Below are 24,599 nucleotides of genomic sequence, written 5' to 3'. Positions count from 1 at the left end.
TATACAATACCTATGCTCATCCGGTAGCAAGTGCTGTTAGAGGCGTGAAAATACGGGGACATGTATACATGAAGCACTCGAACATCACAGGTATCTACGGGTAATGTAGGTGCGCGGTAGGTTACGACTTTCCTCTTGTTCTCCCCCCCGTCCGCCTGCCCTCAGCGTCCACCTTTAATTACCCACAACCCGACGTTTGCCTTCTTAGACTCAGCAGACCGAACGTCACCGTTCCCCTTTCGTTAATCTCGGGTAGCGAGGCTCGTCACATATCGACTTCGTACAGCCTTTCGGCCTTCCACTGTTGACACCGCTAGTGGAACGGCATCAAGACCAAGGCCAGGTGTATACGGGTGTAACTAATGTCAACTCAGAGCAGGTTCCTCTCAATACCAAGGCTGGGGATTTGCCGACATAGGCTGGTTACTTCGTATAACTACATTTAAAGCTATGAGAATGAATATGCGAACAGATGCGTACGTTCTCGGGGCGGCTAAGTGTCGCAGGAGGGCAGTAAGGCCTAAGTATGGGTGATGGTTCTTTTGGTAAAAGACAATAATTATCTCTGATATCTTGCTTCCGCAGACACGTGTATAATATAGAATACCTACCTGGTAGTTAATGCTAATATATACTAGAGGTAGGCCTGTACCTGAGCACCAGGATGTACCTATCATGTGCCGGCAGCGGCCTTTCTCTGGTCCGATTCTGAAAAGGGCAATCAGCTATCTCCTATAGCCAATCAATTCCCCCTACAGATCACCTCTTCCCACCTGTCCATCTCCATCCTCCACCACCTCCCATGCTGGACCTCTGGCGCTGTTCCTTGACGCAGCTCTTCGCAAACAATCAATTTTTTTCTCTTTAATTCCTACACCTGCCATCCCCTGAAACCGGCGGCCCCAATCTCGGACTCGCATCGTTTCATCGTGTCCTCTCGCGTGTGTTGTGTTACGCGTCTAGTTCTTTAGGCCGCCTAGTAAGCCCCGTCCCCCACCCCGGCAGCAGCAGCAGCTCGTTGATCGCTCGCTCACCCTTGTCGTCGCCTCTCTCTAACCGGAGACGCAGCCAGAGATTGTAACGGCTACCTATCGTGGGTCACTATCATGACCGCCACCAAGGGTCGAGAGGGTAGCATCACCCCCAAGGCCGGCGCTAACACCCCCGAGGCCGGCGTCACCGAGAAGGTTGATGTCGCTGGTGCTGACAGCAACACCGCCGAGCCCGCTGGTGAGCCTGGGTTCACGGACGAGGGCGACGTTCACCAGGGCACTGCCCGTATTTTGAAGCACCTTTTTGTTACCGTCGGGGCCAGCTCCAGCTTCCGTCGCCTCCTCCAGGAAGTCATCTCCGACACCTTCCTCAGCAAGCTCAAGTCGCTAGCCTTTACCCATGTGATTGTCCAGTGTGGGCCGGATATCGAGTGGTTCGAGGCTCACCAGCCCGTCCAGGACCCCACCGGCGCTGAGGCTATCGTCATTATAGGTTTCCCTTACACCGACGACCCTCGGGGCTTCATGGAATTGACTACGGCCGTCCCTGGCCAACGGGATCGTGGCCTCATTATCACTCACGGCGGTAAGTCTGAAATACCCACCGTGAGCAGGACGCATATAGCTGCCGCCCCTATTCTCCGGCGATACAGCCGACTTCGGGTGTCTCCTCTACCCCCCCCCCCCCCCAACCACTTTCTCTTCCGGTTCTTTGCTAACGCCTTGATCCTCTCTCGTAGGCTCCGGCAGCATCCTGGATGCTCTAGAGTTCGACACCAACGTGATTGCGGTGCCCAACCCTGAGCTCATGGATAACCACCAGGAGGAGATTGTGGAGGGCATGGCTCAGGAGGGATTTCTCATCCACGGAACGCTCGGGTGAGTCGGTCGTGCCCCCTCCACCCCCCTCCAGACGCGTGGAGCTGACCATCCCCGGGGCGCAGCACCCTCGACGAGTTGCTCTCGGAAGACTTCCTCAGCCTCGCGAACGAGCCGTGGCCGCCGGCTCCCTACCCCGACGAGCCGTTCCCGGGCGGCATCTGGGACGCCGTAGACGAGCTCGTGTACCGCATCAGCGACCGCGTCGGCGAGCACCGCTACCCTAGCGCCCTGCTCGCTCTCGCCGGCGCTGCCGCCGTCGCCGCCGTGCTCGTGGCCTTCGTCGCCCCGCTCGTCGACTCGCTCACCCAGTAGGAGCAGTAGGTAGTAGACAGACGCCGGTTTCCTCCCTCTATTCGATCGACCTCTGGTCCTGCCCCCTCCCTCCCCCAAAGGAATCTACCCGACTAGGTTAGATAGTTGGGTGGCAGGGTACGTAGGTAGTTCACGGTTTCTTGCTTCTTCGACAGCACACATTTCGGAGTTGGGCGTGGTAGATACCCCGGGGGGAACCCGCGGACTACGCTCCGTAGTCAGGAACTCGACCCTTTTTTCACTCGACTGCTGGGCCGGGAGGCCGGCCTATGGGCCGCCGCAGCCAGCAGTAGGAGTAGCTAGAGGCGGACAGTCCGAGGTTAACTGCATTTGAATGGATTTTACTTCTTAAGCCGTGGCGCGAAGAGAGAGATGACTACGTGTGATACTGCCATCCTTACGACCCCCAATCCCCCCCCTAACCCTCGGGGCATTGGACTATCAATAGGCCGCAAGTCGTTCAACGCCCCCGGCGAGCCTAAGGAGTAAGTTCCGCAGAGAAGCACGCGTATAGCTACGTTCCCCCCTCGAGATCCGACTGTGAAGGTGCTCCCGCAACGCCCGTCTTATCTGACTACGAGTCGCCAGCCAGTCCTCCTTATACACCCCATATAACGTCTGCTCCCTATCGACCCATCACACCCCGCCGTTGGGAGAAATAAAAAGAAGTCTTCACGAAATCTCTGCATTCACGCTACTCCGCACATAACAGGTAGTAGTAGGTAGGCACCTAACCTCCGTAAGCCGCCGCACCGAGCCACGCGAGGCCGAGTGCGTAAACATTGCGTAGCTTCTTCGCCGCCCCTCCCTCCGGCCCATTCCTTTCCTCTCCTCTCCTCTCCTCTCCTCTCCTCTCCTCTCCTCTCCTCTCCTCTCCTCTCCTCTCCTCTCCTCTCCTCTCCTCTCCTCTCCTCTCCTCTCCTCTCCTCTCCTCCCCTCCCCCTCAACCTCAAACCTCCCGAAACCTCGATCTAGACCTCCCTTTTTCACTGCAGCCCCTCGACCTTCCACACCTTGACCGCCGCGTCGCCGCCGGCGCTCGCCACCCTGGTGCCGTCGGCGACCCACGCGACGCCGTGGACGCCGTCCTTGTGCGCGTTGGGCGCGCGCACGCGCGCCCCGGGCCGCGCCACGCTCCACACGAAGACGTGCGTGTCGAGCGCGCCGCTCGCCGCGTGCGCGCCCGCCGCGTCCCACGCGAGGCTCGTCACGCGGCCCGTGTGCGCCGACCAGCGGTCCGTGACGAGCTCGAGCTGCTGCGCGCCGCCCGCCGCCGTCGTGGTCCGGTACGCGTAGATCTTGCCCGCCGCGTTGCCCGCCGCCAGCCGCGCCGCGTCCGCCGAGAAGGCGAGCGCCGAGATCGGCGCCGTCGAGCCCGTCGCCGCGTCGCCCGCCGGCGTCAGCGCCGGCGACCCAGAGCTCCCCGCCGCCGCCGCCCGGTACAGCCGCACGGCGTTCGCGTCCCCCGCGCCCACCGCCACGAGCGACCCGCGCGCCGCGATCGCCGTCGCCCCGCCCCCGCCCACGTCCACCGTGCCCGCGAGCCGGCCCTCGACGAAGATCTCGACGCCGGCCGCCGTCGCCACGTACACGCGCCCGTCCGCGGCGGCGGCGACGCCCCGGGGCTGCGCCGACAGCTTCGCGCTCGCGCCGGCGAACGTGTTGGCCGGCTCGTCGACGATGCGCAGCGTGTCGTCCCAGCCGACGCTGAACGCGCGCCCCGCGCTGGTCGCGAACTGCGTCACCTGGTTCGTGTGGCTCTGGCCGTCCGTCGCGGCCGCCGCGCCCGCGGCCACGTCCCAGCGGCACACGCGGCCGTCGAAGCTCCCCGTCCACAGCGTCTGGCCCTTGCCGTCCGACCCCGCGCCGAGCGCCGTTATGCTCTTGTTGTGTCCCTGGACGACCCGGGTGGGCTTGGGGCTCCCCTCGACCAGGTAGTTCAGGTCGCCGCTGAGGCTCAGGCTGATGATCAGGCCGTCGCGGCGGCCGTGCGGCCACACCACGCCGACCTGCTGGTCCTGGACGCTGACGCCGGCGTCTTCGCCGAACTTCCACGTCTGCGTAACCTTCCCGGCCTCGACGTCCCACAGCTTCACCGTCTGGTCGGCGCTGGCGGTCACGAATCTCTTCGAGTCGCTCGCCCAGCTGACGGCGAATATGCTGCCGGTGTGCTCTCCCTCGCCGATTGACCTCGTCGGTTCGCCGGTCTTTCCGTCGTAAAGCTGGATCCGCTTGTCGGCACCTACGGTGACGAGGGTATTTCCGTCGGGAGAGAAAGCCGTGCCCAGCACAAATCCCTTGTGAATGCCGCTTGACTTGGAGTTAAACTTGAACGGAGCACCGTGTAGGAAGCATAGCGCCATGTCATCGCTGACGGTCGCGGCCCGGAGCGGCCTCAGCGGCCGTATAGCGACGGCGTTGATTACCTTGGAATGTCCGGATATCTCGCCCACGCTGTTGCCGCTGTCTGCGGTGATGCAATGGCCGAACCGCTCGCGCCCATCACCGACGGCTATTATACGCTGCGAATCTCCATCCCACGCTATGTCGTTGATGCGACCGGAAATGATGGAATATTCACCTGGGATCGAGTATCGCGTTAGCCTGATATCTGGGCCGCCGATTCGTGCCCGGGCAGTAGTAGGTCAATAGGTACCTACCTTTCGTGTTGACGGCTTCCGTCGAGTCCCATACCCGGACCGTTCCTGAGACATCACCACTCGCGACGTAGAATCCGCTGGGGGAAAATCGTGCTACTGTTGTTTGGGCAGTGTGGCCGGTGTACTGCTTGCTGTTGGAAGGGTCGTCGATGGAGCGGACAAAGACTGATTTTCCCGACTGGTTTCGTGTTAGATGTAACCTTTCTCGGCCTCGCCGAATCTCGAGGAGCTTCTAAGTTACGTACGGCGTAAGCTAACCGTTCTCCTTTGGGGTCGGTAGACAGCTGGGTCGGCTGCCCCCGAGTCGTCACCGGAGAAGCAGCGAGTATCTTCTCAATCGTTAGAGACATCCCGACGCTGGTAAGGACGCCGTCCCTGCGCTGTTTCCGTGTACCAGAAGAATGTAGAGCCTGGATACTATTTTTATCGCCTTGACTGCCTATGATTCGAACGAAGCCGCGAGTTGAAGTCTGTTATAAGTGGGAGATCAGACGGCTATGAGATGGAGGGGCAGCCAACTTGTTGTTTCCTGTTGCGGGGCAGCTTCAGGACCTATGCATCTATGCACTTAAACGGTTTATACACTTATCCACATAGGTCCGTTTTTAGGTATCGAGGTGTGGCGGGCGCGCCAAGTTATGGCATTATGTAATCGGTACTTGTCTACCTAACCCCTTATTTGTACCTACGAACGGTAAAGAAAAGAAATTCAAGGAAATAGGTGTAAGGAGTAAAAATAAAGAGACGTCACTATTAGAGAAGGAGATTTACGATTTCATCCCTTTGGTGTTTATTATCACGAAATCATCTGTCCTGACTACACAGCGAATCCGTAGTTCGCCCATGAATCTGTGCCTACCCACCATATACGATGTAAGGGGGAAGCCGTCCAGCCTCTCAGCATCGAATAGGAGGGAAGCAAACAGGAGAACGCAGGCCAGAGACCGTTGACAAGACCGAGACCTCACAGTGCGGGTCTGTAATGCCCGGGGTTACAAGCAGGCAATGCTTACCAACCGCCACCGCCGAAACCGCCAGTGGTAGCGGCAGGCCAGCCGTCCGAAGTAAGCGCAGAGGCGCCTCCATCGGCAGCACCAGAATCGGCCTGCAAAAGAGGAGCTGCCTCTTTCTGGCATCGGATCTGGGTGTGGCCCATCTCTCCACAGTTGGAGCACTTAACACGGCTATCTGCTCAAGTCGTTAGCGGTGTAACCACAGTGGATCAGCACACGAAGCACTTCGAAGCACTTCGATTTCACTTACAGTCGCGTGGCTTGGGGCATTCCTTTGACATGTGTCCGTATTCGTCGCAGTTGCGGCACTGGATCTGTTTCGGGTTGGTGCAATCTCGAGAATTGTGGCCTTCCTGACCGCAGTTATAGCACACACGGCTACGAGCATCTCCTTGAGGACAGTCTCGAGAGTAGTGGCCAGCTGGAGCCTCGAGTTAGTCTCAATTATCCCAATTACCGAGGTAGGGGAACGCACTCTGACCGCATTTGCGACACTCCACGTCGTCTCCGGCTTGACGAGGCTCGGTGCCTGGGCGTGAAGCCGTTATTAGTAACCTGCCTCATATATGTCTATAGTTAACCTAGACCATGAGGATTGCTTACAGTCTTTGCTCAAATGTCCCTCTTGACTGTCATCGGGTACGTAGTTAGTGACGAGCGGGAACGGGCGTTAGTTGTATGTCAACATACCCGCAGTTATTGCACGTAAATCGATTCACCCGTGGATGGGGACCTGGTCTGAGTTAGCCGGTGATGGAAACGAGAAGAATTAGCTCGGCGTACAATCCCGGATACGATGGCCAGGAGCCTCGCAATTATAGCACATGATGGCGATGCGTTCTTTCTCCACCTTCTCGTGGGGGCATCGCTTCGCGATATGACCGAGCTCGTTACAGTTGCTGCACTTGGCCACACCGCGCTCGACAGTCTCACCAGCGTCCTTGAGACGCTCCATGTTCTCTTCCGGTGATCGGGGCCAAAACTCAGCCTCTCGAGGACGCGCAGGCTTGTCGTTGAGACGATAAGTGACGCAGTACTTCTTGTCAAGGTTGCCCTGAAGATCCATGTTGGTGTAGGTCGAAACCATCGAAGGCTTCTCGGTGGCGATTAGGAACACGCCAACCCCCTGGGCACGAAATGCGGCCTCGAGCTCGACATAGGTCATCTCCCGATGAGACTTGAGATATTCTCGAGTAGCTTCTTTGACATCCGTGAGGTCACGCTCGGAGGCCGCCTTTTTGATACTCTCCCAAGCGACGACGTCATCAACATCGCGGACACCCGAGAAGTCAACATTGCGCGCATTCTTGCACTCCATAGCAGTATGACCTATCGGAAGGGTAAGGCTGTCAGCTTTTCATCTCTATTAATTCGTTAAACATAGTCGACTCTTACCCTCCTCTTTGCAATTGTGGCAGACTATGGGTGGTTTCTCAGGACAATCCTTTGCCATGTGGCCTTCCTTCTTGCAATATCGGCATTCACCAGTAAATTCCTGGGGGGGAGCAGTGGGGCAATCACGGATAAGATGGCCCTCCTCGTTGCAGTGTCGACACTTCATGACACGGGGCTTGGGACACTCGGCCTTGTTGTGGCTTGGAAGCAAGGTTAGCTGGAACGCGACCGGCACGACTGTTCAACTCACCCCTCTTCGCCACAGTTGAAGCAGGCACGGCTACCGCTGGTGCCAGCGCCAGCATCAGCGCCAGCTCCAGCTCCAGCTCCGGCGCCAGCTCCGGCGGCTCCATCGGGACCGGCAGCGGGCCAGCCATCACCTCCAGGGGGGGCCCAAGGCATTTCAGAAACACCCCAGTCATCATCACCATTGGCGGCAGGGGCCGCGACGGGAGATCCGCCACCAACACCCCAATCGTCAGACATGTTGGTTGACTAGGAAGAAGTGTCTGAGAGCTGGTTAGTGCAATTGTACGGAGCCGAATACAGGCAGTACTAGACTGAGGAGAAAGGCGAGGCAAGAACACCTCGCTAAGGAGACCGCTCCGGGGGAGTGCTCTGTGCAATAGTATTACCTTCTCCCACAGGGTACGAGATCGGAGGAAGAAAGGATAGACTTGCCGACCAGCGTTTGGAGGCAGGCAAGCGAGCTCTATGTGTGATGAACGTGATAGAGGCAAACGACCCGGGAGGAGTAGCAGAAGCAGGGATGGGGAAGGGGAAACACTCATCAATCTTGAGAATGCTAGGCGATGGCTGCTTGCTTACCTTGCTCAAGCGGGGAAGGCTGAGAGGGGAAGGCTGAGAGGGGAAGGCTAAGAGGGGGAAGATGCTCTGTGGAGTGAGAAAACTTCAACTTTGCAAGCGTCGAAGCTCGACTTGTTGACGTAGAAGAAGACGAGCAGGAGAAGCCAAGGCAACGAGGTTGCACTAGAAGTTAGTCTGTCACATCAACGTCTCCTGACGGTGATGAGCAGGAGGGTATTGAGCGGCAGGCTGATGTGTGTGCTTCGAGGAGGAAGACGAGGAGTGAGGGAAGAAGCAGGTCAACAGGTCGGGGGATAAGAGGCAAGTAAGGTAGGTAGGTAAACAGAAGATAGGTGACGTAATAATCACAGATGTCTCGATGAAAAACACAGGCGGCGTGCCTGCCTAAGCAAGACATGCGTAGCTGTGGGTGATGTGTGCCTAGATAGATTCTGAGCAGGAAGCAGCGTTGCTGGGGTCCTGCCAGCACTGAAGGCACAACCTGCCCAGGCCGGCAGCTTCCAGGAAGAGAAAGGAATCTAGGACCTTCAAGTATCAATAGGTACCTCTCCTATCGAGATTGAATGTACCTAGACGTGTAAAGTACCTATTCACAAAACGGGGGTTGGGCAATGATCCGCCATAGTATACCATACTACAGACAGATACACCATTTAGAGGCATACCTACTTACATACAGGCTGGTGGGAGATGCCCCTTCAGATGGTCAAGCAGTTGGCTGCGTGCATATTGCTACCTACCTAGATGTAGGGACGCGTCAGGCTAAAAGGAAAGCCACCGTCCTTTGAACGTGTGATCTAGGATTTGATTGTGAAGTATTATTAGCTAGGCATAGTTACCCTCTTTATCCGTTGATAGCGGCGGATGTACGGCCTCGAAATGTGTCTAGTGTCCAGCAACTAACAGCACGATATCCAAGGTCTGGGAGCTGCCCCTCAAATCAACAATTAGACGAGATCATAGCCAGGCCTTGCTTGGGCTCCGGGCTCCAGGCAGCATTCTCCCTTAGGTAATGCCGCGCCTAGTCTGTGACAAGAACAAACCGCTTGCCTCCAGCTCCTTACTCTCTTTACTAACCTACACCTATGACGGCAAAGGAGCAAGATTCCCAAGTCCCTCCTCTTTCAGCAGCAATACCTCAGTAAGAATCAGAACTCCTGATAATGTGCCCGCCAAGTAGCTTCATATGATTATTCAACCTGATCGAAGCGTGATAGGACCTCCCAAGACTAGCTACACGTGGTAGAGAGACTATCTTCATATAGTTATGAGGAGTGCTTAATCAGACTCGCCGGTAGAGGATCCAAGTGTGAGTTGAATTGGTTCTATTTAACTAGGCACCCATAGTTGATATGTAGCGAAACTCCTGACAGATATTCCCGGTTATTGATTATTACTGCTTCGAGGTTGCCACGTTCCACTACACCCACCCCTCCCCCTTACATGTCTGCCACTAACGATACATAGAGGCTCTTCAGTTATACTCTTCGCATTCAAAACTGTATACCGTGATGCGGAACAACCCGAGGAATGCGTGGCAATCTCTGGTTATCAGGGGAGGATAGGAACTGTATTATCAGTTGCCCATAATATTACCTCACCGTTGCCCGATGCCCGACGACATCTCTTAAACCAGCCACGACCATGACATCATTTCAGCCCTACGTATGCCGTATTGGCTGTTTGCTTTGCTGACAGGATGGTGGTGAAATTGGCGAGATCGGGGAGTCGGGAACCAAGATTGCGAGCTGCCAAGGATGACTCCCCGCCGGTGCCGACACGCAGGTAATAATCCAAAAGGGGTTCTCCAGGGAGGGGGGAGGGGAGGGAAGCTATAGCTAGACTAACAGCATGTCGCCATCGACGGGGAATCTACCTAATGCATTTTTGAGGGCGGTTGAAAATTTCCCTCGTGGTTCGGCTCTCCCTCGCCTAGAAAACTCTAGGCGAAGTGCCGCACGAGTGGAGGTAACCTACCTGCCCACCTATTTAAGTGTCATCTTTCCTGGCGCACAATATGACCTGTTAGTGCTGCGGTGTAATATGCGGCGGGAATGTCGAGTATTGCGATTAGTGAGCCGAAGTTGCGTTAGGCATCTAGCTGCCCATGAGAGATGTAATATCGTTGCACTCCTCGCCTTAACTCCTACCTCCTACAACATAACGCCTAAGACCGCGCGGAAGGGAAAGTCCCTGACGAAAACCGGAAATGCAGCGATTACATAACTATTCATGTGGCCGGATGAGTTTTTCTTCTCTTGAGCAAATAACTCGGCCACAATACCGCCGAAGCGCCGTCGAATGAGACGGGAGCATAGCGGTAGGCGAACGAAGGCGTTTAGCCATGGTATATACCACAGAAGCAGCTAAGGTGGTATAGCCAGGCATTGTGCGGATCGCTAATGCATACTACCTCCGCCGGAAGCCAGCGGGGTCGGCGTTCCGATATGAAGATCAGACTGTCTCGTCTCTCTCCCTGCCTGCTTCTCTCGATCTGGCCTACTCTCACCCAAAACATACACCTCTGGTAGCACTCCGTGACGTTGGCACGAAGGCGTGCATAGGCTTAGCACGTAAGAGCTCTACTGCCTGTTGAGTGAGACAAGTCCGCGCAGAGCTGGGAAAGGGCCTGCTTATAAATACACACTGACGGCAACTAGGTACTTATCGGTCTTCTCCCGCCCGAGACGACGGCCAACCAACCTCGAGAACAGTAGCAAAGACAGAGAATCGACCTTCCAGCAAAGTCTGCGAATATGTCTGCTCCGGCCGACCTTCCAAAAATGACCTACCGGTTCTTGGGCCGATCCGGCCTCCAGGTCTCGGCCATCTCCCTGGGCGGCTGGCTCACCTATGGTGGCCATGTTGACAAGGGTGAGTTATGAGGGTGCCTCGCGCGCCTTCCGGATAAGCGGGGGAGGCTGGCTAATCTCGCGATTATAATAGAGAATTCCTTTGCGTGCATGAAGGCCGCCTACGACAGCGGTGTCAACTTCTTCGACTGCGCCGAGGGCTACGCTGGTAAGGACCTCTCATCCATCTCCCTCCCTGCCCCAGGCGAGACGAAGAGGCGCCACTGACGTACCGGGGGGGGTTCAACCAGAGGGCAGGTCGGAGGAAGTGATGGGGGAGGCGATCCGGCGGTTCGGCTGGAAGCGCAACGACATTGTCATCTCGACCAAGGTATGTGTGCTCTCTCTCCCCCTCCACCCGTAACACCCCTCCTCGCCCCCCCCCCCCCCCCCCCAAACCTAGCCAGGTCGTAAGTCTAGGTCGTCAAAGCCGGGTGCTGACTCGAAACAAAAGATCTACTGGGGCACCGCCTTCGGCGACAACCCGGTGAACAACAAGGGCCTGAGCCGGAAGCACGTCATCGAGGGCCTCAACGCGTCGCTGGCGCGCCTCGGGCTCGAGTACGTCGACCTCGTGTACGCCCACCGGCCGGACCGGCTGACGCCGATGGAGGAGACGGTGCGCGCCTTCAACCACCTCATCAGCACGGGCAAGGCGCTGTACTGGGGCACGTCGGAGTGGGGCGCCGACGAGATCGCGTCGGCCTGGCGCCACGCCGACCGGCTCGGCCTCGTCGGGCCCCTGATGGAGCAGCCGGCGTACAACCTGCTGGACCGCGAGAAGGTCGAGCGCGAGTACGCCAACCTGTACCGCGAGGTCGGCCTCGGCCTCACCGTCTTCTCCCCGCTCAAGCAGGGCATCCTCTCGGGCAAGTACCGCGACGGCGTGCCCCCCGGCTCGCGCTTCGCCCAGGAGCAGGTCGAGTTCATCGCCGGCTTCTGGAAGCGCACCGGCAAGGAGCAGTGGGACGCCACCGTCGCCAAGGTCAACAAGCTCGAGCCCATCGCCGACCGGCTCGGCATCAAGCAGAGCCAGCTCGCGCTCGCCTGGGTGCTCAAGAACCCGAACGTGAGCTCGGCCATCGCGGGCGCGAGCAGCCCCGAGCAGGTCTACGAGAACGTGCGCGCCCTCGACGCCGTGGACAAGCTGACCCCCGAGATTCTCGCCCAGATCGACGACATCTTCGAGAACAAGCCGCCGGCGGTCGTCCCGCGGTTCTAGACGGGATAGTATTTCGCATTGCGTATGCGATTATGGGACTGCAGATACATACCTAGACTTTGCGGGAAGAAAAATGATGTATTAGAGTGTCTAGAAGTACATAGGCCTAGGTGGAGCCGAGATGAATATAACCTCCCGGTACATCTACTTCCAAAACCACAGAGCGACGGCCAAGCTGGCCATTACAGCCATCGTACCTCAGACATGCTGGAAAATGTGGAAGCGGCCGTGTAAAATGTAGAATTCTCGATGCGCCCGATGCCAGCACAATTTCCCATACCCCCGAGCGAAATAAGTCGGGTTAATATCAAATGCCGGCCAGTACTCCGTGCGCCTAAGGCGTTAATACCTATGATGCCACATCTCCTGTCCGACCTGCCTCGGTATGACAATCCCTTCAATCGCGCGACTCGAGCTTGAAGCTTTCGCCATTACGCAGCCCGGAACTCCATTACCCCCGTGCAAACACGTCTCTTCTATTCGATCCTGGCGGCCTTTCCCGAGAACCCCGGTGAAAACAGCACACGAGTCTAGTTTGGGCTCAAGACTGCTCTCGGGGGCGGTGCCGGTAGATTCGATGGTGGAGGCGGCGCGGCTGATTGCGACCGGTCAGACCCGCGCTCTATCTCGTCGTACGTCGGTGGCGCGTTGATGCCGGGTCCACCCATCGCCGTCGTTCCAGCCGGCTGTCTCGGCATGGGCGACAGCTCCACGCCCTCGGCGTCATCGGGTCGCTTCTGCGGCGCGGTGTACGCGGGCGGGGCCTCGCCCAGCTCGTTCAGGCCCTCGTCTCTGGTGCCGAACCCGAAACCCCACCGGCCGGGCGCGTGGTACCTCTCGACTGCGGGTCGTCCGGGGCGGGGCCGGGGATGGTGCGCCATGGCTTCCAGGTCCCGCTCGAGAGCATTTGTCCCGTAGCGCATGCGGAGCTTCTGCTGTCGGCGGTAGCGGTAGCACACGAGCAGCATGCCGACGACGGCGAATATGACGAGCGGGACGAGGATCCACGAGAACGGGTAGTCGGTGAAGATGCTCCCCGAGTCGGAGTCAGAGTCGGCGTCGTAATCCATCCTGGCTGCTGCTGCTGGGTGCGATGTTTGCTGCGCGATCGATCGTTCGGGAGAGCGGCGACGCTGGAGAGTTGAGGAGGGAAGGGAGAGGAGTTGGACGGAGGCGGTGCGGCGGCGATGAAAAAGACTTGGCGGAGACGCCGGAGGGTTCGCTCAATGCTAGGTGGATGGTAGGTACTTGCCAGGTGCGACGCGGGAGTGGCGGAGGATCTTGGAGGGACCAGATAGATGACGAGGAGACGGGGGATTTGCTCTAAAATCTACCCAGTTCAATGGGATCGGGTAGTGTTGGCCTCGCAGCGCAGTGGTGCGGGATCGAATGCGCTGTAGGGGCGAGGGGAGATGTACAGGATCACGATGGCAGCCGGCACCATCGACGGTATTTCGACCACATTTGACGGCTTGAACTTTGTTGGTTGTGAGAGGAGGGAGGTCGTTCGTTCGTGTCCTGGCTGCTCTAGGATAGCCGGTCAGCTGATTATTATAGGTAGGGTGGCGGTGTTCACAAAGACGAAAGCAGGAGAGACGTAGAGGCGAGTTTGGACTCGAGGTGAGACCTCCAAGTGCCCCCCCGGTAGACTCGGATAACGGGAATGGGATGGGCCACTTGACCTAGGGGAAGGGGTACCTGCTAGTCATCAGCAGTCAGCGAGATCCGGATCCCGCAGCGTTTCGTCCGGAGACAGGCGCATACGTATGAGTGCTACCTAGAAAGGCCTAGTGCGGGGCGCCGAGGGCCTTAGTGCGGTTTGACTCGGACAGGATTTTACGTGTAGGTACCTAACTTAGGTACCTTAAGTAGGTTAGGTACTTAAATACAACCAAACTCTGAAAACGGCGTGTGGCGTCGATGCCACCACGAGTTTCTTGCCGTGGCTGGGCGGACCTGTGGTTTGCCGAACACGTCATGCTCCGGTTTGTAGAATATTCGGATACATACATATATACCCATGTCCTAAATCCACCAAGGTATAAATTCATTTTTACGGAGCACTGTTTCGTCAACCTGCAACAGCTCTCTCTCCGCCTTAACTCTACCTACCTTACAACATTGCCACGAGATTTGACGCCCTCTAGCCGGCGTAGAGCAAGCAAGCTATCGCGACCTCCCATCAAAACCCCCGCCAAGATGGTCCGCGCTATCAAAGGTTGGTTGCTGTTCTTTTGCCGCCTGTTCGGGTTTCCTAGAGACGACGACTAACGCGTAGTCGCAGGCACCCTGGTGGAGTGCGACCCCTCGATCAAGTCCATCATAGTCAGCATCGACAGCGAGAACAACGATCTGATCATCATGGACCTCGACGATTCCCATCTCGTCGTTAAGGACAACATGGTGGCCATCATGAAGGAGAGACTCGAGTTGGTAAGTCGAGGCCACACCGCACCGTCTAGCCTTGGGTGACTGATGGTGGCTAATGCGTCGCAGCGGCTAAGGGAGACGGTTCCTTACGTGGAGAACGACTCGGATTCCGATCGTGATGTCAAATAAGATCCCAGAATATTCGTTTTCTGTATTCTACGTCCCTACCCTCCCACAATCGCGACTTAAGACAGACTAGACAGATGGAAGGACACTCCGGGCGCGAACATACGCAGCAGCTTGCGACGCTGCACCCGCTATCAACTCGGGAGATATCTCAGATGGTTTTGACGGGAGTTTTGGAGTGATTTACGTTCCGACACGCACGTATACCCCTCGACGCGTGCGCGGCCATTCGTCAGTCTATAGCTTCTCAAACCTTGGCTTGCTCTTCGTCAGTCCCGACTTCAGCGCCGCCTTCAGATCGTCGGATTGGAGCATAGCCGAGTTCCACACACTCATGTACCTCAGGTCTAGGCCGATTAGTTAGGCATCACTTGGCCGTGTATTGCGTAGAACCGCACTTACTGTCCGCAACGCTGTTGTCCCGAGCATGATTGAGCACTTCCTTCGTACCCTGGACGGCAACCGGGCTCTTGGAGGCTATCAGGGAGGCGAGCTGGATGGCGGCATCAACGGCCTTCGCCTTCGTGTCCAGCACCTGGCTCACAAACCCGACAGCGCGAGCCTCTTCGGCCCCGAAACCCCTAGCCGTTAAGCAGACATCCTTGACCCAGGAGAAGCTCGAGACGATTTTCGGCAGCCGGCTCAGAGTACCGATGTCTGCCGCTAAGCCGATGTCTACCTCTTTGACGGAAAACTTGGCGTCCTTCGAGCAGATCCTCACGTCGGCGCAGGAAGACATGTCGATGGCCAGGCCGATGGAGATGCCGTGCATGACGCAAATCACAGCTAAGTCGCCTTGGTGTTAGCTCGTGGTGACTCGCCCGAGTTGTCCAGGGTGCGGCTTTTCGCTTACGCTTCTCGCATTTCTCTATCTGGCTAATGCAGTCCTGGAATTCGACGATATGACGTCGCAGCTTGGTCGCCCGTCTCGCTCCATCCTGCTGCACCGGCTCGCTCTGCTGTAGGGGGCCTTGCTGACTGGCTGCTTGCACGTCTAGGCCGGCGGTGAAGGCTCGGTCGCCAGCTCCAGAAAAGACGACGGCGCGGACCTCTGGATCGTGGGACAACTGAGAAAAGATCTTGCCAAGCTCAATCCACATTTCTTCGATGAAGGCATTCAGCTTGGCTGGCCGGTTGATCTCGACATGGGCCACATGCTCAGATGGTGAGGAGATGACGAAATGCTTGAAATGGGAATATTCGGTTAATCGAGACATGGCTTGCAGGCCGAGCGGGGAGGTGTGCACTACGTGTGATATATGTCGGATATGAGTGATATAGAGACGCCTTTGTGAAATACGAGATCCTCTTGTGTATTCCGGTTTCGTGTGGTGGGTTATAGGAGAAGGGAATCCCAGTGTCGTATCTTGACGTAGGCAGGTAGTAGACCACTGGCATGGCACCCCAGATTCCTCATGGCCGGTACCTGGGGAGTTGCCGAGGCACCCCCATTATCGGCGGGGATCCGTCCTACACTGGTACCGGGGTCGTTGTCATGGTCTCAGCCCGCACGCTTACCTAACACCACCAGGCGGACGCTTAAGAGAACGGTGCAAGACTCTAGCGCGAAGTCCACACCAGGTGTTGTGTATTCGAGAGATAACACCGCGGCTTTGGCCATGCGCTCCGTCTTCAGGCAGCTGAATTCCAACTAGGTACCTAACCCACTTAACAGGTACCTAAGGTACCGAGCCTTGTCCCGCACGTAACCGAACTCGTGTATCCCCTTAGGTAAGGTAGGGTACGTACTTCTAGGTACCGCGGGGCGCGTCAAATTGGAACCCAGTCGAGTTCTTGAAACACGCTAAACTACACTTGGGTTAGGCTATCGGCAACAACAATGGCCGACCACCTCCTAAAAAAAAAAGTGCCAATTGGTTTGGCTTGGATCTCCACGTCTTCACCACGACAAGCAGCAGCAGCAGCAGCAGCAGCAGCATCATTCGGCTTCACGATGGCGGCAGCGGTTGCGCCTCTCCCGCCGCTGAGGCTTCCTTCGGGGCCTTCACCGGTTACGGCAGAGCAGAAATACTGGAAATCGTTCACGAATCAGCTTATACTGCCGTCACCGACACAATACCCCATCACCCACATCACCGTCCCTGCCGCGAACCCAGCCACGACCGAGTTCTCCAATAATGACTACTTCGCCGTCACCACCGGGACGCGAGTCCAGATCTACTCGATACGAACCAGGAAGCTCGTCAAGACCATCACGAGATTCGGAGACATCGCCCGGAGCGGAGACGTGCGGCGAGACGGACGGATAGTAGTCGCTGGAGACGACTCCGGCAAGATCCAGGTCTTCGACGTCAAGTCGCGAGCCATTCTCAAGACCTGGACGCAGCACAAGCTGCCCGTGTGGACGACCAAGTTCTCTCCCACCGATCTCACCGCCCTCATGAGCACCGGCGATGACAAGACCGTCCGCCTGTGGGACCTGCCCAGCCAAGAAAGCACGTCGACCTTCGTCGGCCACGGCGACTACGTGCGGAGCGGCTGCTTCATGCCGAACTCGACGTCGAACACCTTGGTCTCGGGCAGCTACGACGCCACGGTCAAGATCTGGGATCCGCGGACGCCGGGCGCGGCCGTCATGACCTTCCGGCACGCGGCCCCGATCGAGGACGTGCTGCCCCTGCCCTCGGGCACCACCGTCGCCGCCTCGGCCGAGAACCAGATCTCGGTGCTCGACCTCGTCGCCGCGAAGCCGCAGCGCGTGCTCGCCAACCACCAGAAGACGGTGACCTCGCTGTCCCTCGCGTCCGGCGGCCGCCGCGTCGTCTCGGGCGGCCTCGACGGCCACGTCAAGGTCTTCGAGACGACCGGCTGGAACGTCGTCGCCGGCCTCAAGTACCCCTCGCCGATCCTCGCCGTGCGCGTCGTCGCCGGCGGCGGCGGCGGCGGCGGCGGCGGCAGCAGCAGCAGCAGCGACAGCGACCGCCACCTCGCCGTCGGCATGCAGTCCGGCGTGCTCTCGCTGCGCACGCGGCTCGCCGGGCCCGAGGCGGCGCGCGACCGCGAGCGCGAGAAGGAGATGGCGGCGCTGCTCGCGGGCACGATCGGGGCGCACGACCGGGCGGCGGCGAAGCGGAAGCGGCGGGGCGGCGGCGGCGCGGCGGCGGCGCGGCTCGACATGGCGGGCGAGGGCGCGGACGTGGTGATCGCGAACGACGCGTCGCGGCGGCGCCGCGAGGCGGGGTGGCAGCGGGACCTGCGGCAGGGGCGGTTCCGGGCGGCGCTGGACCGGGCGCTGGACGAGGGGACGCGGACGCAGGGGCCGGTGGCGGTGCTGGCGCTGCTGCTGGCGCTGCGGCACCGCAGCGCGCTGCGCGACGCGCTGGAGCGGCGCGACGAGGTGTCGGTGCAGCCGGTGCTGCGGTGGGTGCAGGCGCACATCATCGACCCGCGCTACGTCGACGTGTGCGTCGACGTGGCGACGCACCTGCTGGACCTGTACGCGCACCAGCTCGCCGCCAGCGCCGAGCTCGAGGCCGCCTTCCGCCTCCTGCACCGCCGCGTCCGCCAGGAGGTCGAGCGCGCCCAGGCCGCCGTCAAGACCGGCGGCATGCTCGAGACCCTCCTCGCCCACGCCGACTGAGCTGTCCCGGTTTGGGGGGCGGGGGGAAAGGAAAAGGAAAAGGGGATGGGGAAGATGGGATAAGTGGAAGGTAGAAGAAGAAGAAGAAGAAAGGAGTGAGCTCGTCTTTCGTAGGGTCTTTTTAAAGGGTTTCTTGCATCGCGACGGCGTCCCGGTCGGAAAACTTAGGTATTATACGCAGGGCCAAGATCGTTAGGTACTTGGGGGGGGAAGAAGGCAAAGTCAGAAAAAAAAAAGAGAGGGCGGGAATAAAGAGAACTGCCCAATATCTACCTGTCTACCTATATGCATGCGTGTGCCAGTCAGCCAGGCTCGGTTGTGTAGATATCCGGGGAACACGCAGGCTTCGTCTCGCCGTCGGCTTTCGGAGGTCGACACAAGCCGGCGGTCCCAGTCCTGCGCGTACAACCGGCGCAACGGGGCTAGATACACCCGAGGTCGCGAGGTCAAGCGAGATCCACACGCATTCTCGACGACCTAACTTACTTCATCATAAGTCACGTTTTCTTCACCGCGACGACGAGCAAGGAACCCCCAGGAAAAAAACAATTGCCGGAAAGCCTTCTGACGATTCGTTCGTAATGTACAGTTTCTGCGACGACTCCGCAAACTACGCGTGCCCTAGTTACCAACTCCGACGAGAAAACACAGCCTCCCCACCCTCCTTGCTCTCGGGAATCGTGTTCGCATATGCAGGCGCCAAGGCTCGAAGTTGGCCTCGTGCCGATTTCCAAGCCCGTTCCCCCCCCCTCCGTCCCGTCGGTTCCCTCCACGCCTCCGTCCCCTCCGCGCGTTTGTCTATATGAGCGCGGCTCAAGTAGGGCCGACCTCGCCGCCGACCCATCCCGAGAGCGGCCAACCCTGTTGGGTTGGAGAGCGGGCGAAGAATAGAATTAAAAAAACAGTGTACTCAAAACAGGTTCGCCCACTCTTTCTTTCACATGATAACTTTACAACAACGCCTATACGTCCCTCGTCCCCCATGCTTGTTCTCAATACCCCCCGTGTCGTCGTGCCCTGCCCGAGCCGATGTCGATCCTGCTCATCTCTTCCATCAGCGCCCACTCCTCGCCTCGGCCGCGAGACGGTCCTAGGCCGCCGCTCATCATCGGGACTTTGGCCGGGATCGGCGGCCCGCTGCCGTAGCCTGTGCGAGCGGCACCGGGGCTGTGATTCTCGTAATCGAAGGTGCTAGCGCGAACGAGTGCTCGCGGAGGCGTGCTGTTGCGCCGATGGGATGTAGAAGGGCCAAGCGGGCCCGGGCTCGAAGAGACCGGCGCCGGTAGCGCCGGCAGGGCTGATGCGCGATGGGCTTTCTTCTGCAGACGGTTCCGCCCGCTGCCCACGAGAGGAGGCGTACTGTCCGAGGGAATATATCCCGATGTTGGTGACGTACCCGCCGACGACGTTGGGCGAGCCCCCGCGCCACGAACCGGACGTCGCCCAGACGCCGGCATCGGCTGCGCACCCGCAGGGATCGGGCGGGACCGAGTTTCGACAGGATCTGACGGTTTTTTCGGCTCTGGCTCCGGCGCCCAAGTGTCCATGGGCAAATGATCTGAAGGATCGATTTCTCGTCCGTCGGGAGTCACAATCTTGCCGTCCGCGTTGGTATACTCGGCAACGGTCACCCCCTCCTTCGTCGACGAGACGGAAGGGTTCAGTGCGTCGTAAGAGTCGGGGCCAAAAGGCACACCCGACAATCTTCGGCCGTCAGATGCCGGAGGTGCCGGAGGTGCCGGACTGACGGACTTGCGCTTAATAGTATGATTGATAGGTGGGTTTGGGGAAGCTCCCCGAGGACGAGATGCTGGCACCACGGCCGAAGACGTAGCAGGACCGCTGGAATAAGACACGGGGCTCCGATCGTAGGTTCTCGAACTACTCGCGTGATGTCCGTTTGGATGGTGCTGGAGGGCATAATCGGACGCCGGGGGCTCGCTGTACTGCCTACCCCGGGATGGGGCGCTCACTGGAGCCGGTTGGGTATATCGACGTGTCTGCTTCCTCTCGTGATGGTATCGATCGGATATTTCCCGCGCGTAGGCCGGGTCCACTCCCGGGACCAGCGTTGGGGGTACCGGAGGCAAATCGTAATCGCCCTGTGCGCGAACTTGGCTATCTTCCAACTCGCTCGGGTGATTGAAAGAACGGTCGTTCGCGTACGGACGAGATACTAGGGTTAGTGCTTGGGAGTAGTCCTCGGACGCCATTGGTGACGGCGAGGGGCTGTAGCGGTTCGGATCGTACGGTTGGGACTGTAATGGTGAAGGGCTATAATGACCGGATGCCGCACTGCCTCGTCCGTTTAAATTCAACGGTGCAGGGCTTGGAGTCTGATGGTAGTCCCGTTCATCATACTGGAGTGTTCGAGAGCCACCAACTCGAGGTCTCGTACCGGGCGGTGTCCACGACTCCGGAACGTCCTCCACGGTAGGCTGCATCGATCGATGATGAGTATCGTATGGCGAGTCGTAGGAGTAATGACGCGGAGGCGAAGGATGGTTGGGATCAACTTCGGGGTATTGCGCCGTACTCTGCATGTCCGGTGCCGAGTCGTACGGGCGGTAAGTAGGCCGACCCGGGTATGACGATGATGAGGAAGACGCGGGGTGTCGATGGGCCTCACTCCGTAAAACATCGCGTCTCATAGGCATCGGATTCTTATGTGAAGCCACGTCAAAACTACCACGAGTTACCAGCTCTTGCGAGCCTCCGCTCGAGTTCCTAACTCGGTGAACTGGTGGCGGCGGAGGACGATCGTCATACTCGATAGGTTGATGGGGATGATGAGCGAGGGAGGGGCTGGACTCGTAGGCTGGCTGGCCATGGCCGTACGTCGCTCTAGGGTCCGGTTCATACCCCCTCGAATAGGCAGTGTCCGGGTGGCGTGAATATTCGTTCTCGTAAGGGATAAACTTGTGGTTCCTGTCGAGAATTCGATGTTGAGAATAGTCTACTACTCTGTGAGAAGACGCCGGGTATTGGCTTCCAGCGGGATACATCGGAGAGGCCTCGTCTGCCGGATTGTTTAGTCTGCTCAGAGCTGTTGTGCTATACTCGCCAGGCTGCGTCGGCGCCTGGCTCGGGACGGCTGCAGTGGGAGGGAGGGGATTAGGTTGAGATCGTGGAGGTGTGTTCGTCTGGTCCGCGACCGAGGGTGGTGCGGGCGCCTGGCCAGTGACAGGATCAGACGGTAACGGGCGTCGTTTTACCGGGTTCTTATGCGATACACCGGTGCTCTCTGGGTCAGGGGTCGGGGCCACAGCACTCGGTTTCGCTACCGCCGCCACCGCTGCCGCTGCCGCTGGCTTTTCCGGCTTCGGGCGAGTGTCGTAGTACGTGATCTCGATCCTGACCTCGCCGGCGTATTTACCTTTGCAATTGAGGCTGTGCCACTGGTCACTCTGACCACCACCGCGCACAATGATATCGCGCAGGTCGATCCAGGATTCGCCAATCAATTCCGTCTTCTTGTCGTCGTTGAACACGGAGAGCTTCAACTGGTAGTAATCTGGCGAGTCATGTACTGCAAACCGCAGTTCCTGGTCCCTACACGACGAACGCAACGGTTAGACGGGGTGTGCGGCGGCCATTATATCACGGATGGGAAACGTACCACTTCGGGGTCTGCCCGCCTCTAATGTCCGTGGTTGTCTTCTTGGCCTCCTTTGCGAGCCGTGCAGCACAGTAGGGATCTTGCTTGCCAATGGTCTTCCTGTTGGGAAGATTCTTGGCTCGGTCGACGATGAGGACGAGCGTTCCAATTTCAGGGCCATCAACGCTCATATCGGAGAAGATGCCGGCTGTGTGCAGACCGTTTAACGGGTTAGGCGCTTTGGTTTTGGCGGCCATCTTTGCTCTTCTAGGCTATTTGCGGGTTCTCATAGGGGAGGTTGGTCAAAGTCCGAAATCGATCCCGAGTCAATTGGTCAGTCGAATTGAGGTCGATGTTTCGGGGGAAAAAAAAAGAAGAGCCTGGACGTGATGGGGTGCAATTCCCCTGGTTCGTGACTTTACAACGACTGGGATTCGAAGCTCTTCTTGTTTACATTCCCCCGGCCACAATTCATACCAATACGTAAAACAGGTGAGTAGTAGGTAGTAGGCTGCACCCGGCTGGCTGACCGGTGGACGATCCGAGCGAGAAGGGCGATTAGGTGCCAAACGAGTGAAAAAGCGCCTTAAGAAAGAGAGAAAACCATTAATATGCTGGACGAGGCCGAGGAAGGGGAGTGGAAGCCAGTAAAAAAGAGAGAAAAAGATGGATGCAATACGAGACAAATTATTAGACAGCGGCCGCGGAAGCAGAAGTGTGCAGGAGAGAAATCGATGACTTGCAGGATTGCAGCTGGCGACAAGACGATGCCCCATACGAAAGCGTACCTGGGTAGAGGGTCGGCAGGTACCTGGTAGTGCGTGCGTGTAGGCAGAGGCGCATAGGTACCCCCCAGGATCTCACTGAGACGGCCAGCGACCGGGGCAAGTCTGCGGGCGGCAATTTGGAGTGGCTGGTGACGAAAACCACGAGGTTGGGGGGTTTTTTGGTAGGCTGAATGCTGAATGCTCATAGTGCAATGCTAAAACAACCCCCCCTAGGCGACACTACGAGTAGATAGGTGGCAGCGCCGCAGGTTGATGCAGCTGCTGCAGTCAGCTACCTAAGCAGTAACCAGCCATAACAGCACCCCCACAGCTCGGCCCCCTACCCAAAACAACCCCGCCCCCCCTTCTAAAAACGACCTATGTCCAGGGACCGGGGTGCTCAGCTTGGGTGCTAAGATTCAGCGCCGACAGGGAGCGAGGACTTTGTTTAGTGGGCCTCCGGCCAATAAACGTGTCTCATCGGCGTATCGGCGCATCGACGGGGTTTATCGATAAGACCGAAGTGTCGAGTCCTCCATGTTTCTTATCCGTCGTTGCTATGGCAAGGTCGGGCCCGTCTAGAGACAGGAGTACATAGCGAGTCCAGAGTCCACACGCGTTTAGCCGTCGAGAGGAAGAGCAGACAGCATTACGGATCCGGGATTGGTGTCTCATGTGTAGCCTCCTCGTCAAGGGTCCTGTCTGAAATTCTTGATCTCATCGGACTCGTCCCGCAATTTGTGCCTGTTTCTTTTGCGTCTGGCGTGTCCGCCGTGCGAGCTCGTGTTCCGCTTTCAGCCATCTTCAGCCAATGTCACCGCCGACGGTTCCGCTGCCTGCCGACCTACCGCCTAACCTACCTAGGTACCTCCTAGACCTACCTCCTACGTGCAGTTAGGTGCGTATTACAGACTATAGTATCCCTCATGTCTGTGGACGCGCAATCCCCCGTCTGCGGCACCGTGCCGAGACGCCAAAATGACGCGACTGCGGATATTTTCTGAGCGCTCACGTCCAATCTCGCCATATTGGTCCAGCGACACTGACCCGACATTCCAACCCAACCCAACCCGCCTACGTCTCTACGTGCTCGTCCCCGCAGTTGCGTACGCGCGGTCCTTACTTTTACACGCCATCCCACACGTGCCGGGGAACGGGAGACGTAATTCCCATCGCAGCATCCATACTTCGGTATCCTCTAGCATCGTGACCGTGGCAAGATTGTCCATTAATAATGATTCTCTCGCCGAGGTTCTACTTAGATCAAACGTGACAAGATCTTTAAAATACGGCCCCCTCTCCTAGCTAGTCAGTCTTCAGCACCATACCCGCCCCGTCTCAAGACCTCAACCCGATACCTCGTGAATATATATATATTATATTATCATTCTTACCCAGTTTACCAGGGTTCTGATAGCGAGAGCTGATCCGCACACTTCGCCAGTGCAACTCCTTCGCCTAGATCATGCAGCGTAGCGGCATGCAGGAAGGAGGTCTGTGTCTACGTAAAGTTGTTCTGGAACATCGGAGAGGTGCCCGAAGACGGCGTTGACACGGACCACGGAGCGTTCGATATGGGACGCCGGAGGGTGGGCTGTCGGGTCCCCATTCAGGGCAAACCAGCGACCCAGCTATCATATCTGTCGTCGAGAGATGAGGCGCGATTCAGCCCCAGTATACGTGACCGCCGCATTCCGCCTCTTCCACCGTGACCGCTTCGGCGGAGTGGGGGTGCCAGTCCCTCCCCAAAAGGCGGCGTGTCCCAATATTGGAACCGGACCTGCAGAGCTACGTACACGTACATAGATCCAACAAAAAGGCACCTCGATACCATGACACCAGTTGGTTTCAGTGAGAGTTGGAGTAACGTGTAACTATGTAAATATGACTTCACGATAATGCTGTGCAAATATGTATGCTC

General features: G+C 58.1%; 9 protein-coding genes across 9 annotated transcripts; 4 read left to right on the top strand and 5 right to left on the bottom strand.

Annotated features, from left to right (window-relative positions):
• Positions 1-780: 780 nt before the first annotated feature.
• On the top strand, positions 781-2,562 carry GGS23DRAFT_582748 (glycosyltransferase family 28 C-terminal domain-containing protein). Its single transcript, XM_051517245.1, has 4 exons — positions 781-979; positions 1,069-1,578; positions 1,733-1,871; positions 1,937-2,562. The coding sequence occupies exons 2-4, from the start codon at positions 1,107-1,109 to the stop codon at positions 2,184-2,186; spliced, it is 861 nt and encodes a 286-aa protein (XP_051368855.1). The 5' UTR covers positions 781-979; positions 1,069-1,106; the 3' UTR covers positions 2,187-2,562.
• Positions 2,562-5,414, bottom strand: GGS23DRAFT_614306 (WD40 repeat-like protein). The gene is made up of 3 exons (XM_051520641.1): positions 5,092-5,414; positions 4,847-5,024; positions 2,562-4,767 (listed from the first exon to the last, which is right to left on the bottom strand). Exons 1-3 carry the CDS (start codon positions 5,194-5,196, stop codon positions 3,173-3,175), a joined length of 1,878 nt encoding a protein of 625 aa, XP_051368854.1. The 5' UTR covers positions 5,197-5,414; the 3' UTR covers positions 2,562-3,172.
• A 1,130-nt stretch (positions 5,415-6,544) lies between these two features.
• On the bottom strand, positions 6,545-7,478 carry GGS23DRAFT_251203 (uncharacterized protein). The gene is made up of 2 exons (XM_051512263.1): positions 7,255-7,478; positions 6,545-7,188 (listed from the first exon to the last, which is right to left on the bottom strand). The coding sequence occupies exons 1-2, from the start codon at positions 7,418-7,420 to the stop codon at positions 6,629-6,631; spliced, it is 726 nt and encodes a 241-aa protein (XP_051368853.1). The 5' UTR covers positions 7,421-7,478; the 3' UTR covers positions 6,545-6,628.
• A 3,360-nt stretch (positions 7,479-10,838) lies between these two features.
• GGS23DRAFT_599791 (Aldo/keto reductase) lies at positions 10,839-12,156 on the top strand (the record flags this gene model as incomplete). Its single annotated transcript, XM_051518975.1, has 4 exons — positions 10,839-10,956; positions 11,029-11,103; positions 11,186-11,265; positions 11,389-12,156. The coding sequence occupies 4 exons, from the start codon at positions 10,839-10,841 to the stop codon at positions 12,154-12,156; spliced, it is 1,041 nt and encodes a 346-aa protein (XP_051368852.1).
• A 157-nt stretch (positions 12,157-12,313) lies between these two features.
• On the bottom strand, positions 12,314-13,838 carry GGS23DRAFT_582732 (uncharacterized protein). The gene has a single exon (XM_051517244.1). It carries the CDS (start codon positions 13,224-13,226, stop codon positions 12,687-12,689), a length of 540 nt encoding a protein of 179 aa, XP_051368851.1. The 5' UTR covers positions 13,227-13,838; the 3' UTR covers positions 12,314-12,686.
• Positions 13,839-14,355: 517 nt separating this feature from the next.
• Positions 14,356-14,715, top strand: GGS23DRAFT_599789 (RNA polymerase 2 general transcription and DNA repair factor tfiih component; the record flags this gene model as incomplete). Its single annotated transcript, XM_051518974.1, has 3 exons — positions 14,356-14,374; positions 14,441-14,589; positions 14,653-14,715. 3 exons carry the CDS (start codon positions 14,356-14,358, stop codon positions 14,713-14,715), a joined length of 231 nt encoding a protein of 76 aa, XP_051368850.1.
• A 234-nt stretch (positions 14,716-14,949) lies between these two features.
• On the bottom strand, positions 14,950-16,460 carry GGS23DRAFT_614302 (ClpP/crotonase; the record flags this gene model as incomplete). The annotated part of the gene is made up of 3 exons (XM_051520640.1): positions 15,566-16,460; positions 15,115-15,498; positions 14,950-15,059 (listed from the first exon to the last, which is right to left on the bottom strand). The coding sequence occupies exons 1-3, from the start codon at positions 15,927-15,929 to the stop codon at positions 14,950-14,952; spliced, it is 858 nt and encodes a 285-aa protein (XP_051368849.1). The 5' UTR covers positions 15,930-16,460.
• Positions 16,461-16,666: 206 nt separating this feature from the next.
• On the top strand, positions 16,667-18,313 carry GGS23DRAFT_599787 (WD40 repeat-like protein; the record flags this gene model as incomplete). Its single annotated transcript, XM_051518973.1, has 1 exon — positions 16,667-18,313. One exon carries the CDS (start codon positions 16,667-16,669, stop codon positions 18,311-18,313), a length of 1,647 nt encoding a protein of 548 aa, XP_051368848.1.
• Positions 18,314-19,212: 899 nt separating this feature from the next.
• Positions 19,213-22,332, bottom strand: GGS23DRAFT_250906 (uncharacterized protein). Its single transcript, XM_051512262.1, has 2 exons — positions 21,933-22,332; positions 19,213-21,865 (listed from the first exon to the last, which is right to left on the bottom strand). The coding sequence occupies exons 1-2, from the start codon at positions 22,166-22,168 to the stop codon at positions 19,306-19,308; spliced, it is 2,796 nt and encodes a 931-aa protein (XP_051368847.1). The 5' UTR covers positions 22,169-22,332; the 3' UTR covers positions 19,213-19,305.
• Between the last annotated feature and the right edge of the window lie 2,267 nt (positions 22,333-24,599).

Source organism: Durotheca rogersii (genome assembly GCF_024521655.1).
Source record: "Durotheca rogersii strain YMJ 92031201 chromosome Unknown GGS23scaffold_26, whole genome shotgun sequence".
In the NCBI taxonomy this organism is placed as follows: Eukaryota; Fungi; Ascomycota; class Sordariomycetes; order Xylariales; family Xylariaceae; genus Durotheca; species Durotheca rogersii.
Note: the sequence above shows the minus strand (reverse complement) of the source record. Positions and strands in the feature narration are given on the sequence as shown.

Coding starts and splice junctions, on each gene's coding strand:
- GGS23DRAFT_582748 (XM_051517245.1), top strand. CDS start 1,107: ATGACCGCCACCAAGGGTCGAGAGGGTAGCATCACCCCCAAGGCCGGC. Junction 1,579..1,732: donor CCTCATTATCACTCACGGCG/GTAAGTCTGAAA, acceptor CCTCTCTCGTAG/GCTCCGGCAGCATCCTGGAT. Junction 1,872..1,936: donor CTCATCCACGGAACGCTCGG/GTGAGTCGGTCG, acceptor CCCGGGGCGCAG/CACCCTCGACGAGTTGCTCT.
- GGS23DRAFT_614306 (XM_051520641.1), bottom strand. CDS start 5,196: ATGTCTCTAACGATTGAGAAGATACTCGCTGCTTCTCCGGTGACGACT. Junction 5,025..5,091: donor GAGAACGGTTAGCTTACGCC/GTACGTAACTTA, acceptor ACACGAAACCAG/TCGGGAAAATCAGTCTTTGT. Junction 4,768..4,846: donor GGAAGCCGTCAACACGAAAG/GTAGGTACCTAT, acceptor ACTCGATCCCAG/GTGAATATTCCATCATTTCC.
- GGS23DRAFT_251203 (XM_051512263.1), bottom strand. CDS start 7,420: ATGAAGTGTCGACACTGCAACGAGGAGGGCCATCTTATCCGTGATTGC. Junction 7,189..7,254: donor CCACAATTGCAAAGAGGAGG/GTAAGAGTCGAC, acceptor CCCTTCCGATAG/GTCATACTGCTATGGAGTGC.
- GGS23DRAFT_582732 (XM_051517244.1), bottom strand. CDS start 13,226: ATGGATTACGACGCCGACTCTGACTCCGACTCGGGGAGCATCTTCACC.
- GGS23DRAFT_250906 (XM_051512262.1), bottom strand. CDS start 22,168: ATGGCCGCCAAAACCAAAGCGCCTAACCCGTTAAACGGTCTGCACACA. Junction 21,866..21,932: donor GGCGGGCAGACCCCGAAGTG/GTACGTTTCCCA, acceptor TTCGTCGTGTAG/GGACCAGGAACTGCGGTTTG.